Source organism: Gorilla gorilla, chromosome 1, assembly GCF_029281585.2.
Source record: "Gorilla gorilla gorilla isolate KB3781 chromosome 1, NHGRI_mGorGor1-v2.1_pri, whole genome shotgun sequence".
Lineage (NCBI taxonomy): Eukaryota > Metazoa > Chordata > Mammalia > Primates > Hominidae > Gorilla > Gorilla gorilla.
This window is the reverse complement of record NC_073224.2, coordinates 128,838,496-128,851,652: the sequence shown is the minus strand read 5'-3', so window position 1 is coordinate 128,851,652 and position 13,157 is coordinate 128,838,496. Positions and strand designations below refer to the sequence as shown.

Sequence of the window (13,157 nt, the reverse complement as noted above, 5' to 3'; positions counted from 1 at the left end):
AAGGCAGAAAGTGAGGATGAAGGATAGAATGGGTAATACTCTGAAACCACAAGAAAGAGTTCTGGCTTTTGTCTCTGCCCCACAGCTCAGACATTTCCTGGGGCATCTGGAAGGAAGCTGCCCCACTCCCACCACCCTGGGGTCCCAGCCCATGGGGAGCACAGAACCTCAGTGGGCACCCCTTTCTTCCATTCTACCTCCTGTCCATTGTCAGTTTAGCCACAAAGTTATTTTAGCTTTTTTACTGCCAGTCCCACCCTCAGTTTTCCCTGCCACATGAGCCCAGCCCTAGAGCTGAGCTTTTCTCCCTGCCTCCCAGCACAGCCAAAGCCACAGAGACCCTAGGCAGGTGACAGAGCCCAGCCTGGCATGCATCGGCCTTGAGGGCTCTGCTGCAGGACCACTTTCCCCTTCCTTGCTGGCCCCTCAGGGGTCGTGGCCAGCCTGCATCCTGGACACAGACCAGCCCCAAAGCAACCAGTGCCAAGCCCTGGGGATAGACAGTCACCTGGTATAAAAAACACCACCACCTTTATTAGAATGCTGGGCAGCTTTTTTTTTTTTCTCTCTCTCTCTTTTTTTTTTTTAACAAAAAAACAAAAAACAAAAGTGTCTGTACAAAAATGGGGATCAGGATCTCAGTCTGTGGAAATCTGTTTTATTCTTACCAACATCCAATATCATTTCCATGGCATAGCTCTGGGCTGGTCCCGTGGAAGAGATTCCAAATACGTGGTGATTTCTGGTGGAATTTCTGCCCCCTTGGAGGGGAAGATGACTGCATGGCATGCTGGGAGTGCAGGCACTTGGCAGGAGTGAGGGTGGCTGGAGCTGAGGAGCCAGTGTGCCTCAGTCTATGCTGACCTTGGCCTTTACACCCTCCTTAGTGTCAGACGCCAGTGCGCCCCCTGCTGGTGGGGAGGGGAAGCAGGGCTGACTCCACCCCATCATGGGAGACTGCCCTTTGGTTTCCGTCTCATCATGAAGAGCTTCAGTCCACTCGGCGTTCTCCTCCCATTTTCCTGGGTTCCCTGAACGATGAGCCAAGTAAGCTGTCTTAGCTGGAGAGATGACAATGGACTTGGACAAAGTCTGGAGGAAGCAGGGCAGTGTCTCCCTGCCTCCAGCCCAGAGTTCAAGTGAGGGGAGTCTGTGGTAGGAAGAGTCCTGGCTGCTTCGAAGCCCCTTCTCCTAGGCAGCCCCACCTTATTCTAAGAGAAAAGACCCTGTAATGTGTTCCCCACTGGGGGCTGACAGTGCCAGCTGCTCTCGCAGGCCTCCAGAACCATCTGGGGCTTGGAGGCAGAGGTGCTTCCTCCCTGGTGTCCAGGCTGGGGTGGGCTGGGAGCGGCTGGGAATGGACAAGGAGGTGGGCAGCTCATTCTGCAGGTCCATGCAACCGATCACGTGGTCCAGTTCAGAAGGCCGGGTGGCTCCTTGGGCTTTACCCTGAGCGAGACGAGGCTTGGAGACTTATAGTCACCATCTGAGGAAGGCTCAAAGCTGTGGCCCCCCAGGGTGGGGGGAAAGCCATGGATGGAGTAGATGCCAGGGTGAGCCGCAGAAGGGGCTGGCACCCCCATGAAGCCAGCCACACTCCCATGGGGGTGGGAATATGGAGACATGCATGGGGAGGGGATGCCCTCTGGAGACACGAGGCAGGGGCCTCCAGGGCTCCCGGATCCTGGACTGGCCCACAGGGAGTTCTGCAGCTGAAAAGAGAGGGGAAAGAAGGCCCATGAGCCTGTAGCCTCAGGAGATGACTTCCCTACCCAGGGGCTTTCTCTTTGTCCTTGGGGCCCCAGAAACTTTCCAGGAAACCTCCACTTGGCTCAGATCTACCCCCTCCCACCCCCAACACTGGCAGTGGCATCTCAGGAGGCTCCTGCCACTGTTCTCAAAATGAAATTTTCTTCTGTGATTCCTTTGTGTTCCGCATGCGTCATTCATGAGACAGGCAAGAGCCCCGGTTTGCAGAGAAAGAAGTGAAGTGGTGTACCCACTGTCATACAGAACACTGACGCTCTCCAGGTTTCTTCAGGCCAGACCTCATATTCTTTTTGGTGACCCTGCCAGGTCCTGGCTCAGGTAGGGCTGGGGTCTTACCTGAGGGTGGCTGTCAGTGCGGGGCAGCACAGAGATGTCATAGGCAGCCGTGAAGGGGTTCCGCCCCTCCTGGATCTTCCCATAACGCTCGCGCTTCCGCCACTTGGCTCTGCGGTTCTGGAACCAGACCTGGGGGCAGGTTGTGGGGGTTTGAGGGGGTGATAGGGCAGCCCTGAGGAAAGGAGCCTGCTAGGGAGAGCTGATGGTTGTGTCCTCTTGTGGGATGGGGAGCAGGCTCCAGGATGGAGGATCTCAACTGTTAATCCACACTGTTCTCCAGGCCAGGGAAGCCTGGGAGGAAGCCTGGGAGAGGCCCAAGCCCAAAGTGGGTAATTGGCCCCATGGGCCTCCAGCTGTCACTCCCCAGGTTGAATCACTGTGGTCCTCCAGGCTGGCTGTGTCTAGTAAGGGTGTTGTGGGGGCGTCTGTGGGCCTCAGGGGCCCTAGGTACTTCCTGGGTATACTGTGTACATGTGTTGGGTTTCTAGTCTCCCTGCCTCATCTCGTTTTCCAGGCTACCCACCTCATAGCATCTGAGGAATCTTAGACATTTCTGTTCAGGTCATGGTCCTGTTTAAACCCTCAGTGACTCCCTGGAGACCTTGGTCCAGAGGATAGCTTCTTAACAAGGCCCCTGCCTCTCTGCACAGCCTCATATCCTGCCAGGCAAACACATTTATTCTTCTGGTTGCCTCCCAAGCTCCCGCCCAGCTCTTCTGAAACACTGCTATCTTGCTCCTTCCATCTTTTGCTTAGGTTTTCTTTTCCTTGGCTACTCATCCCCTCACCACACTGGGCATCCTCCACAGGACTTCCAAAATACCCTGGACCTCTCTTTGTACTCACCCATTCCATTACCATGATCTGTTTTGGAATCTGTTTCTCGCATTTATTTGTGAGCCCTTGGCAGATAGGGGTGGCACATCTGTGTGTTGTGCACATCTGTGTACATATCTGTGATGAATTCGTTGTTTGGTATATGTGCTGTGACTGTTACATTTAACTGTATTGGTATATATGTTTTGTATTTCTATCATTTAATCAACATTTATGTGTCAGCCTCTAAGCTAAATTTAACAGTGTCAAAATAAAACCAACCAAACAAAACAACCCCTGCTTTCCAGGGATATCTAGCTGGGAGTCACAACAGAAGAAAGCGTGCGTGTGTGTGTGTGTGTGTGTGTGTGTGTGTGTGTGTGTGTAATCCGTCTACCCCAGCTGGGATGAGAAATCCCACCCCAGCCCCTCAGGCTTCCTGCCCCCATGGTCATTCCTACACATGCAGGCAGGTAAGGCACCAACAGTGAAGGGGCTGTGCATACCCCATCCCCCTAGCTCCCAGATTGCCAAGATAAGAAAGCAGCCCTGCAGCAAGGTCAGCAAAAGGCCACCCCCACCTGCCCAGCTGCCTGGATTTCCTTTCTCTGCTCTCCCTCCCCTGACAGAGGATGAGGGAGCTTACAGCCAGTGAATCTGGCTATTGGAACTCACTTTTCTGTCACCACCCATTCTCCCTTGGGGATCCCGCTGTAGGCCTCCCCTGGGCTCTGGACCTGCCCTCTGCATTATCTGGTGTGTAGTCTCATTCTTCCTCTCCATAGGGCAGGGTGTATGGGTGGGTTTCACACCCCTGCCAGAGAAAACATTCCTACTCCAGGGTCTCCATCCTTCAGGAAGCTTCTAGACTAGGGCTGAGGGCCTCATGGCTACTCCTGCACCCTCTCAGGTTGAAAAGGCCTAGGAGAGGAGCAAAGGAAGTGCTCTCCACCTCCCACAAACACTTGCTTTGGGAAGAGCTGGTTAGACCACACCCCGGAGGCCTGCTGAGGTGACTCCATGGTCCTGATTCCCATGGCTTATATCATCTGGGGTTGCCTTGAATGCCGGGCCTCTTGCCCTGATGACCTCAGCCCCTGGAGGCCTTGGGGGACAGTCTTGGAAGTCTGTTTTGGCTCCTCGGAGGAGCAGGGAGGCAGGAGAACTCAGCAGAGAAGGGGAAACAGCCCAAGCCTCTCTCATCCTGTTGGATGCAGCCGTAGGGCCTTCTCTGTTAGATGACAGCTGGCCTCTTTATAGACTGGCCTGTCAGTCCCCATATCCTGCCAGGACTATCTCCTGCCCTAGTGCCTTCACAAAGGGTCTCTGGAAGGGCCCCATGCAGGGTGGGATAGCATGAGCTTTGTTCATGCTAAGTCTCCTCCATGGTGGGAGAGAGACTCCTCTGCCTAAGAGGTCACCTCCTCACCTTTCCCCAGAACTCCAACCCACCCCTCCCAGTGTCTCCTGCTTGGTATTGGGAAGCTTGCTTTGATCGAGCCGGTTCAGTGCAAGCCAGTGAATGGCCATCTTCCTCTTGGGCCAGACTCTCACTGAAACTCCTTCCCCATCCCCAGCCTGCTTGCCACCTTCATGTGCTTGACACTTCCAACATGCTTGGACGTGGGCTTCCCTTGCCTTCCTCCCTTCTCAGCATTTACCTACCCACAGGCTGGGCTCCCCCCATGTAAAACTGGCCACGGCCCCTCTGGGAAGCCCTGGCACCTGATCTCCATGGGGGAGTTTGTTAGGATGGGGAAGGGCTCCCAGCCAGCCTTTCCCAGCCAGGGTCTGAGCGCTGGCAGGGACCCAAGGTCGGTGGCTCCTGATGACTTTGAGAATCACTGACCCTGAGACCTCCTGACAGGGACCCTCCCATTCCAGGCAGCCACCTCAGGAGCAGCCCTGATGTGTGTTCAGCACTTCACCGCTTCCAAAATGCGGTCATCCCTGTGATCCTCAGGATAGTCCCTACGTAGCCAGTCCCATCATTCCCTTTTCCTGAACTGGGAAACTGAGACTGAGAGATTTATTAACATACCCCAAATCACCTCCAGTAAGTGGCAGAGTTAGGACTCCCACACAGGTGATGGCTTCCAGAGGCCATCGCCCTTACACCCAGGCATAAGCTTCAATTTGGGCCAGAAGAGCCTGTGGCTGCAGCAGAGCTGGGCATGAGGGTGAGCCCAGGAGGGGAAGGCTGGTGCAGGCCCCTGGGAAAGGTAGCTCTGGGAGGCACCAGTGCCCACCTCTCCCAGCCCTTCCAGATCACGTTCTGGTCACTGTGTGATACAGGCAGCCAGAGAGCCCCATCCTTGCAGTGCCCTCACCTGTACCCGGGCCTCGGTCAGGTCTGTGCGCAGGGCCAGTTGCTCCCGGGCGTACACATCAGGATAGTGGGTTTTCTGGAAGACCTTCTCCAGCTCCTCCAGCTGGAATGTGCTGAAGGTCGTGCGGTTACGACGCTTCTTGCTCTTGTTCTTGGCCAACTCCATGGAGTCAGGGAGTCCCGGGGAAAGAGGAAGATGCAGACTGGCCAGGCAGGGGCCTGGGGAGCCTTGCAAGTTAGAGGGCCCGTCTCTGGGGCCCCCTCGGCAGTCCAAGGGCAGCTGGGGGAAGCTGGCAGCTTTGGAGGTCTTCTCCTCAGCTGCAGTGGAGAACACAAAAAGGAGGATGGCAACTGAACCAGGGGCTTTTGTGGGTTGGAATGGAGGGAGGGGGAAGAACATTGACGCCTCAGTCTCCGCCTCCCCCTTCCTTTCCCTTCCCTTCCTCCTGGCAGCCACCCTCCATGGGAGCCTGGCATTTAGAGGCCTGCCTGCTGAGCCTCCAGCTGGGGAGGGGGCCCTGGGGAACTATGTGCTCTGTGGTCTGGGCGGATCTGCTGGGGCCAGAGTGGGGTTCATTTCGGGGAAGTGCTCTGTGGTGGTGCGTTCCACAGGGATGTGAGAGGACTGGCACCACAGCAGGACCACCACCCTGGCAAGGCCAAGAATGGGGGCAGAGGGCGGGGTGAGGATGGGGTGGTTGACATCTCCTGCTCCTGCCAGAAAGTGCTTCCTTGTTCCTAACTCTGCAGGCCTTGGTTCCCAGGCCCTTATGCCCACGCCTCTGCTCCCAGGGCCAGGCAGGCTGTGGACGTGGGTGCTCAGACCACCTTTGGCTGGTCTGGCTGAGCTTTATTCTCTGAACCCCAGGTCTCAGGTCAATATCAAATTCCCCAGCTCTGGTGTAAGAAGGGCAAGATGGGACAAAGAAGCTTCCAGAGGGATTGCTTCTCTCCATTCCTCCTAAAATTGTGGTGTCTGGGCAAGGACTTAAGCTCCAGCAATAGAGAAGCAGAGCTGAGATAGGCTGTGCTCAAAGAAGGAAAGTTGGGGACCAGTGTCACAACAGGGCACAGCCCCTGTCCCCATCATTCCCATCATTGACCACCCCCTCCTTCCTCAGGAGTTTCTAACTGCTCCCCCATTGCCTGTGTTTAACAGGCAGGGAAGGACTTGATTACAGACTGGAACAGTTTCCAGCAGCCCCACTCTGACATGCTAACCCCTACTCCAGAAGCTTGGCGGAGCCTCACCATGGTAGATCGACCGACGGAGCATGGTGAAAAATAGGTCACCCTGATTGCCCACGCCCTCTCCCTCTGGCAAGGACCCCCAGCGGTGTCCCCATGAAATCCCTCCTCAACAGTCCACTGGGATGGCAGCTGAGACGCCACAAAGACGCCCCACTGACTCACACAGACTCTTGCCTGGCTCTGGGCCCATCTCCAGTGGAGGCCTGACCCTGAGGAGGCCCAGCTAGCTGGCACAAGAGGCAGTGCCTTCCCAGGACTTGGTGTCAGGATCACAGCTGTGGTTGGGGGAGGATGGGACTGGAGAAATGGGCCTCTCAGGATCTGGGTCTGATGAGTCCCTGTCTGCACTGTGAAGGACAAATGGGGCAGGGTCCTCCTCAGCTGGAAGGTGGTCAGTTACTTTCCAGGACTACCCAGGCCATGAAATAAGCTCCTGGTGTGTGTCCTGGAGGACTGGGAGAGTCGGGCAGGGCTACCTAGCCTTGGACCATGCCCAGCCTGTACACAGGCCTGTACACAGGTAGCCCACAGCTACAGCCCAGGGACCAGGGCTCCTTCACAACTCAGGTGGAGCACAGGGGAGAAAGTGTTCCAGTCCCTGACTTCCATTCTTGGGCCAGCACATTTCAGGTTTAGAGGCAGTTCCATTTGATAGAAGCTTAGGAAGGAAGACTCACAGAAGTTGAACCTAATAATTGAAAATGATAGGAAGACTAGGGACACTGGAATGGGACATCCCCCCCCCCCCCCCCGCCACCCCCACCACATGCATACACACAGCAGGCCATGGAAATGTTCAGCCTGAGAAGGAAGAGTCTTGGTGTCTTGGGTTTGTAGGGAGGCTGTGCTGGACTCCAGGCAGAAAAGGGGTGAGGGTAGCTCAGGGCTGAGGGTCAGGGCTGGGGTTCAAGAGTACTGACATCCTGGCAGAGGCCCTCCAAAGCCCTGGGGCTTGCTCATCTGCCTCTTGGGTCTCAATAGGACCTTCCCAGAGGAAGGGACCACATCTGGGGCCCTGAGACTTGTGTTCCTGACCTTGAGCCACCAAGCTGCCAGGGACAAGGGATGAAAGTGCAGTAGGACTTCTCAGAACAGCTTCCCCAAAGAAGAGGCTAAGCCTGCTGATCTCTGCCCAACTCCCATGCCTGCCCAGTCTACAGCCCTCTCAAGGGACCACAGAACTGCTCTCCTCCTCATTGTCATTGCCCTGAAACCTCCTTGATCTACCTGGAGGACACCAGAGGGAGGGTGGCATCCCTTCACTTTGGGAGAGAGGGGCACTTCTCAGAGAACACAGAGCAGCCTCCTGAGGAGCAAGGCCCAGAAGAGGAAAGGGATAGAACTGGGATAAATGGAAGGCAGAAGCCAGGAAAGACAGGCCAGGAATAGCAGCCAGCAGCTTGAACCTACTAAGCTTGTAAAGGGGTGAGGGCTGCTCTGCTGAGCACGGGGCACATCTGAGGTGTCTATGGATTGTGCAGAGGAGTCACTGCCCCTGATCCGGACACTAGGTGGTTAAGGCGGGGTACTCATGTTGGAGACAGCCTGAGACAACGCTGGGGTGTCTTCTGCCTGCATAACCGCAGGGCCACAGCAGCAGCTGTTGGGCGTGAAAGCCAGGAGCCTTTTAACGTAGTAAAGGAGCTCTCTGTCCCTGACCCAGCTCTCAGGCCTGCCGTACCCTGAGCACCCCTCACCCGGAGGAGTGCCAGAGCCCCTACCAGCGGCTGCTTCTAAGCCACTGTGCAGCCAGGAAGCAGCGCCGCAGCAGGCCCGAGTGCTCCACTGTCCCCACAGAAGGCATCCATTGAGACCGCGGGACCAGCCTCGGCTTTCACATTTCGCTGCAGCCTTGTCCCGCGCCGCACTGTTTCCTCCGGCCACTGTGGGGTCGCTAAGCGACCTGCAGAACTCGCTGAGGCCCAGGCTCCTGCAGCTCCCGCCGAAGACTCAAAGCCATAGTGGACATAAACGCCGTGGGCAGGACCCCGGTGAGGCCTCGGTGCCCTTCTTGGGGGTTCTCAGCCTTGGCCCAGAAGCCTCAGCCCGGGTCTAAGAACTTGGGACTCTCCTCGACTTTGGCGGTCGGCCGGGTCATCCGGCTCAGGGCCTCAGCGGCAGCGGGCAAAACTCTAGTAGGAGTCTCTTGCCGAGGGCGTGTTTCGACGTCAGAGCCAAACTCGGGGACAGACTAGCCAAGCGCGGAGGGCGCGAGAGTGGCTGGCAGCGCCAGCAAGCAGCCTGGGTTCAGAGCAAGGCTGGGCGCTCTCAGCAAAGGGCGGCCTGGGGCTGCGCGGGCGGCGGACTGCAGGCGGGAGAAGAGCGAGGTGCGCCAGGCTCTGGGGCGCGCAACTGCCCCAGCCTCGTGAAAGATCGCGCCGCAGATGGGGCGCAGCTGCGCGCTCACTCGTGTGGACTGGAAACGCTCCGAGCCGGTTATTTTAAAAACCGGGAAATAAGGCGGGTTCCCTCTTCGCCCGCCACTTCCCACCAAGTAGGGTGTGCGGCCCTGGGGGCTGACTGTCCTCAAGCAGCCAGGCTCCACCGCGCGCCGCGCTGCGCCGAGGTCCGCTCTGCCGCAGGGACGCTGGCAGCCCGTTGAACACCGGCCAGAGCGCCAGAGGCTAGCGGCCGCCAGGATCTCTACCAGGCTCTGCTCGCACCCGCCTGCCTCCCTTTCGTTTGGCCTGTCCTCCGTTCAACTGAAATCGTTAATTTTCTTACCCCCTTGTTCTCATTTTGATATATTCCACGCTTTAAACATGCTCCGTTTTCTTTTGTTTAGTCTGCTCCCTCCCTCTTTGTCCTTTCCCCCTTCTCTAGTTATCCGTTTCATTCGATCTTGCTCCTGCTTTTTTTATTAGTTCGTTCCTCATTTATTCATTTTAGTTTATCCCAGCTCGCCGACTGCCATTTACCCTCTCGTTCTCGCCGCGCTTTCCGTTGTTTTGTTCAATTTCCCTTCCCGTTTTCTTGGTTGTCGCTCGCTTTCTTTGGTTTTCTTTCCCGGTATTTCGTTGTCAAGGCCACCCTTGCCGTCGGATCCCGGGGTGCTGGGTTTCTCCTGGCCGCTCGTTCAGCACCAGCGCTCTCTGCAGTTCGCGCGGCACCGGTGTGGTCCGGGGGCCCGAGCTGTCGGTGCCGGATGCAGCGCGCCTAGCAGGGACGCGGGCCTCGGGGGGTGGCTCCTGCCCGACGCGGAGCGCTGAGCCAGGGCGGGTACCTGTCTCTGGCGGTGCTCACCGCGCTGCGCGGCCTCTGCCGTCTGGCTGGGATCAGAGGAGCCAGGCCAACTGCTTCTCATTAAGTCCCAACTGTGGTTTTTATCAGGAAAGCCTCTTTCAAAGGGCACAGACACGAAGCTCCGCGGACTCGTTCATTTCCTTCGTTGACCCACACACACCTCCCCGCCCTCCCCTACACATTCCCACCGCCCCGGCTGGGCGAAAGCCGGAGATGCCCGGCCACTCCGTGGAGGCCCGCGAGGCGCCAGCCGGGCGGCGGCAGGGGGTTGAGGCTGATCTTGTAGGATCCAGTTCTGGGCCTAGGCTGCGGGATATGGCAGCGCAGATAAGGTGGGTGCGGTGCGGAAGCCGAGACGCCTTACAGGTCATAGGGTGCGGCGGACGGCCGCAGAGCTGCCGATCAGCCTGCCAGGCCCCTGCCTGCAGGCGCATTCTCGGATGCCGGCGCGGTCCAGCCGGCCTTAGCACAGGGCACCGGCCCGTGAGCCCGCGGCGCCTGGGGGTTAGGCTGCCCAGGGCTGCTCCTGACTGCCCAGCGGTGATGATCCAGCGCGGGGAAGCCAAGACTGCCAGAAGGGCGGCTATCATAGTGCATAACGGCAGGGAGGCCAGCTTAGTATGAGAAATAAGAATACAGTTATTCCGTCTTGAGGACAGCCCTGGCATTGCACGACCAGTCGCGGCCAGACTGTGCCAGTCTGCCGCACAGGCAGCACCCTTCCTGTGAAGGTTAGACCCGGGGAGGAGAGACGGGCCAAGGCCAGGCCGCAGTCCCCAGCCGACCCCGATTTGACCACTCTAGGTTGAGGCCCAGCCTCAGGGCCCTCAAAGGGCGCCAGACACAAAAGCCGCGCTTCTTCGTCAGGTCTCAGTGTGGCTCCACAGCCCTCGGCCGGGTCTGGGCTTCAGGGTAGGTGGCAGTTCCAGTCCAACTTCGGCAGAGCATGCTCTCTCCTTCCCAGGTCCAACTGCTTTCGGGCCCCGACTGGACTCCGGGCCGTCGCCACTGCACCTTCCCTCGACCTCCCGCCTCCCATTCCCGCCGCCGAGGAACGGTGGTTCACCCTCCCGCCCCACACTGGCCTTTGCCTGGCCCGGGCCAGCGCCAACCCGGCTTCCGTGGAAGCCGTGGCGAAAGGCGAGAGGGGCAAAAAGTTGAGAAATAGGCGAGCGGGAGAGATAAGCAGGAAGGCCCGGGTGGGCCCGGGTAAGGAAGAAGGAGAGAGGATCGGGCTGCGCGCTACGCCCCGCGCCGCGCGTTACCTTCCGCGGGGCCCTCGTAGAAGTGGCCGCCGTTGAGGGCCGGACCGGGCCCGAGGTCCTGCAGGTACTTGGCGGGCGGCTTGGCCGGCTCTGGGAGGTAGGGCTCCAGGGGCCCGCAGGCCGGAAAGCGGGTCAGCCGCGGGCCGCGGGGCGGCGCGGGGTGCAGGTGAGGCGCAGCGGCGGGGGTTCCCTGCGGGCCCGGAGGCTCGTCCCCCGAGGCCACATAGGGGCCGGGTGCAGGCCCCACGCGGAAAGGCGCGCAGTGCTCGGGGTCCATGCCGGCTCAGGGCGCACAGGCCTCCGGGGCTCCGGGGCTCGCGCTGCCCGCGCCGCCTGTGAACGCCCGCCAAGGGGGAGGGACCTGGGCGCGGGGGCGCGGAGCCCCCGGGAGCGGCGCGCGCCGCGGGGGGCGGGGGGCAGGGGAGGGGGCCGCGCCTCTGACTTAATGCTGGAACCATCCACGTCACGTGTGGCCCCGTGCGGGTTAACCCCTCGGAGCCCGGGAACCCCCTCCCCCCATTCACCCAGAGCCCAGTCCGAGGCAACTCAGGAGAGGATGAAGCAGCTTCCTCTGTAGGGCAGGATCCCTTTGTCTACCCATCCAGGTGAGTCTCTTGCTCAGAGCAGCACCCGTGGTCCTGATATCCAGCCTAGAGGCACTTGCCCCTAGAGGGGTGAGGCCGTGTGGGCATCCCCCCCAAACACTTTTAGGCCTGGACTCTGGACATCAGCCTGGGATGAGGGCCTGGGCGGGCAGGCAGGCAGGCCTTAGGCTGCAGTTTTACTTAGGTCTCCGCTAGGAGCTGGACAAAATGTTGCCTCAGCAAAAAACACCTCCCTTAGAGATCTCTTGTTTCTCACAGTGAAAGGCGCTATTGGGAGTGTTGTGTGGAAGCAGATCTAAGCTGGGAATGGGGTGCTGGGGAGCTTGGACCTGGACACTATCATTAATTAGCTATGGTTCCTTGCGCCAATCATTAGTGTCCTCATCTGACTGTGGAGGTCGGGCCAAGCCAACCCTGGGTCTTTCTATGTATTTGAGGTGTGTTTCAGAAGTAGAGACAGGGCCAGAGCAGACAGGGAGACTCCCATGGGCAGCTCAGGACTGAACAGTGTCCTGCAGGGGCAGCCTTTGGAACAGGTGGAGGATGAGCAGAAGGGCTGGTGTTTCCTCTGGCAGCAGCTTGGAGTGAATGCGTTTCAGTGGGCAGATGACCCAAGTGTCTGGGGACCCACTGGAGAGACTGTCTGCAGCTCGGACCTCAGGGCTGTGCTCCCCCAGGCCTGACGATTCAGAAGGGATGAGGGTAGAACTGCATCTTCTAAGAGCTGAGTCTCCCCAACCAAAAGGAGACAGGATTAGAGCAGTAGCTTAGAATTTCAGAAAAGAGAAATCACCACCATCCTACCTAAGATCTGGGGAGAAATACCCAAGGACCCGAGGACCCTGCTCACTTCCCATGGATTGAGGAGCCCGTGGGGCTGCGTTAAACTTTTTATTATCAATGCCCCCGGAGACTAGCAAGAGAGGTGGGGAGTCAAACATCATTTGTATTTCATTTGAATTCTCAATTTTTAAAAGAATCCAAGAGGCCTGGTGTGAACACCTCCCTCTTCCGCTGCGGGCTTAGAAGGGGTTTCTTGGCTCCTCAGCCAGAGTTGGGCTGTAAATCAAGACCAAACAGGAACCAGAAGCCTTGCATCTCACAAGGAGTCATTAAGCCGTTATTAAACATACCATAACTTCTCTGAAGCCTTATTGGTTTCAACACCACATTGGAGGCATTATGGCCATTAGGGCCCCTAATCACGGAATGCAGACTGGCCAGAGAGATGGGAGCACCTGGGGCTGGTATTTCTAGTCAAGAGGGAGGCTCGGCTTGAAATTAAGCTTCCCTTCTGGCCTCACCAGAGGGATCCTTTCTCCAGGATCTAGTGGATCCAGCTCTGGGCAACCAATTTGAACCGATCACTTTTGCCCATTAATAAGGTTTTTCAACAGTTGTTGGTTGGATATTGTTTTCTTTTCTCTCTTCCCCATACCTGCGAAATTGGATATTGTTGACTTTCTAGGAGGACATCAATTTAGGATACCTATTCTATTCAACAGTTATCAAGAAGTTTACTGTGGAGGATGCAAATACCAC

The 13,157-nt window shown here is 57.8% G+C and overlaps 1 protein-coding gene across 1 annotated transcript; it reads right to left on the bottom strand.

Moving 5' to 3' along the window:
- Positions 1 to 538: 538 nt before the first annotated feature.
- ALX3 (ALX homeobox 3) lies at positions 539 to 11,351 on the bottom strand. The gene is made up of 4 exons (XM_004026296.5): positions 11,011 to 11,351; positions 5,253 to 5,569; positions 2,107 to 2,235; positions 539 to 1,712 (listed from the first exon to the last, which is right to left on the bottom strand). Exons 1-4 carry the CDS (start codon positions 11,285 to 11,287, stop codon positions 1,404 to 1,406), a joined length of 1,032 nt encoding a protein of 343 aa, XP_004026345.1. The 5' UTR covers positions 11,288 to 11,351; the 3' UTR covers positions 539 to 1,403.
- Between the last annotated feature and the right edge of the window lie 1,806 nt (positions 11,352 to 13,157).

Excerpts from the sequence above, each read along its gene's own strand:
- ALX3 (XM_004026296.5), bottom strand. The coding sequence starts at position 11,287 with ATGGACCCCGAGCACTGCGCGCCTTTCCGCGTGGGGCCTGCACCCGGC. Across the intron at positions 2,236-5,252 it reads TGACCGAGGCCCGGGTACAG|GTCTGGTTCCAGAACCGCAG; the intron begins GTGAGGGCACTG and ends ACCTGCCCCCAG. Across the intron at positions 1,713-2,106 it reads GCACTGACAGCCACCCTCAG|CTGCAGAACTCCCTGTGGGC; the intron begins GTAAGACCCCAG and ends CTCTCTTTTCAG.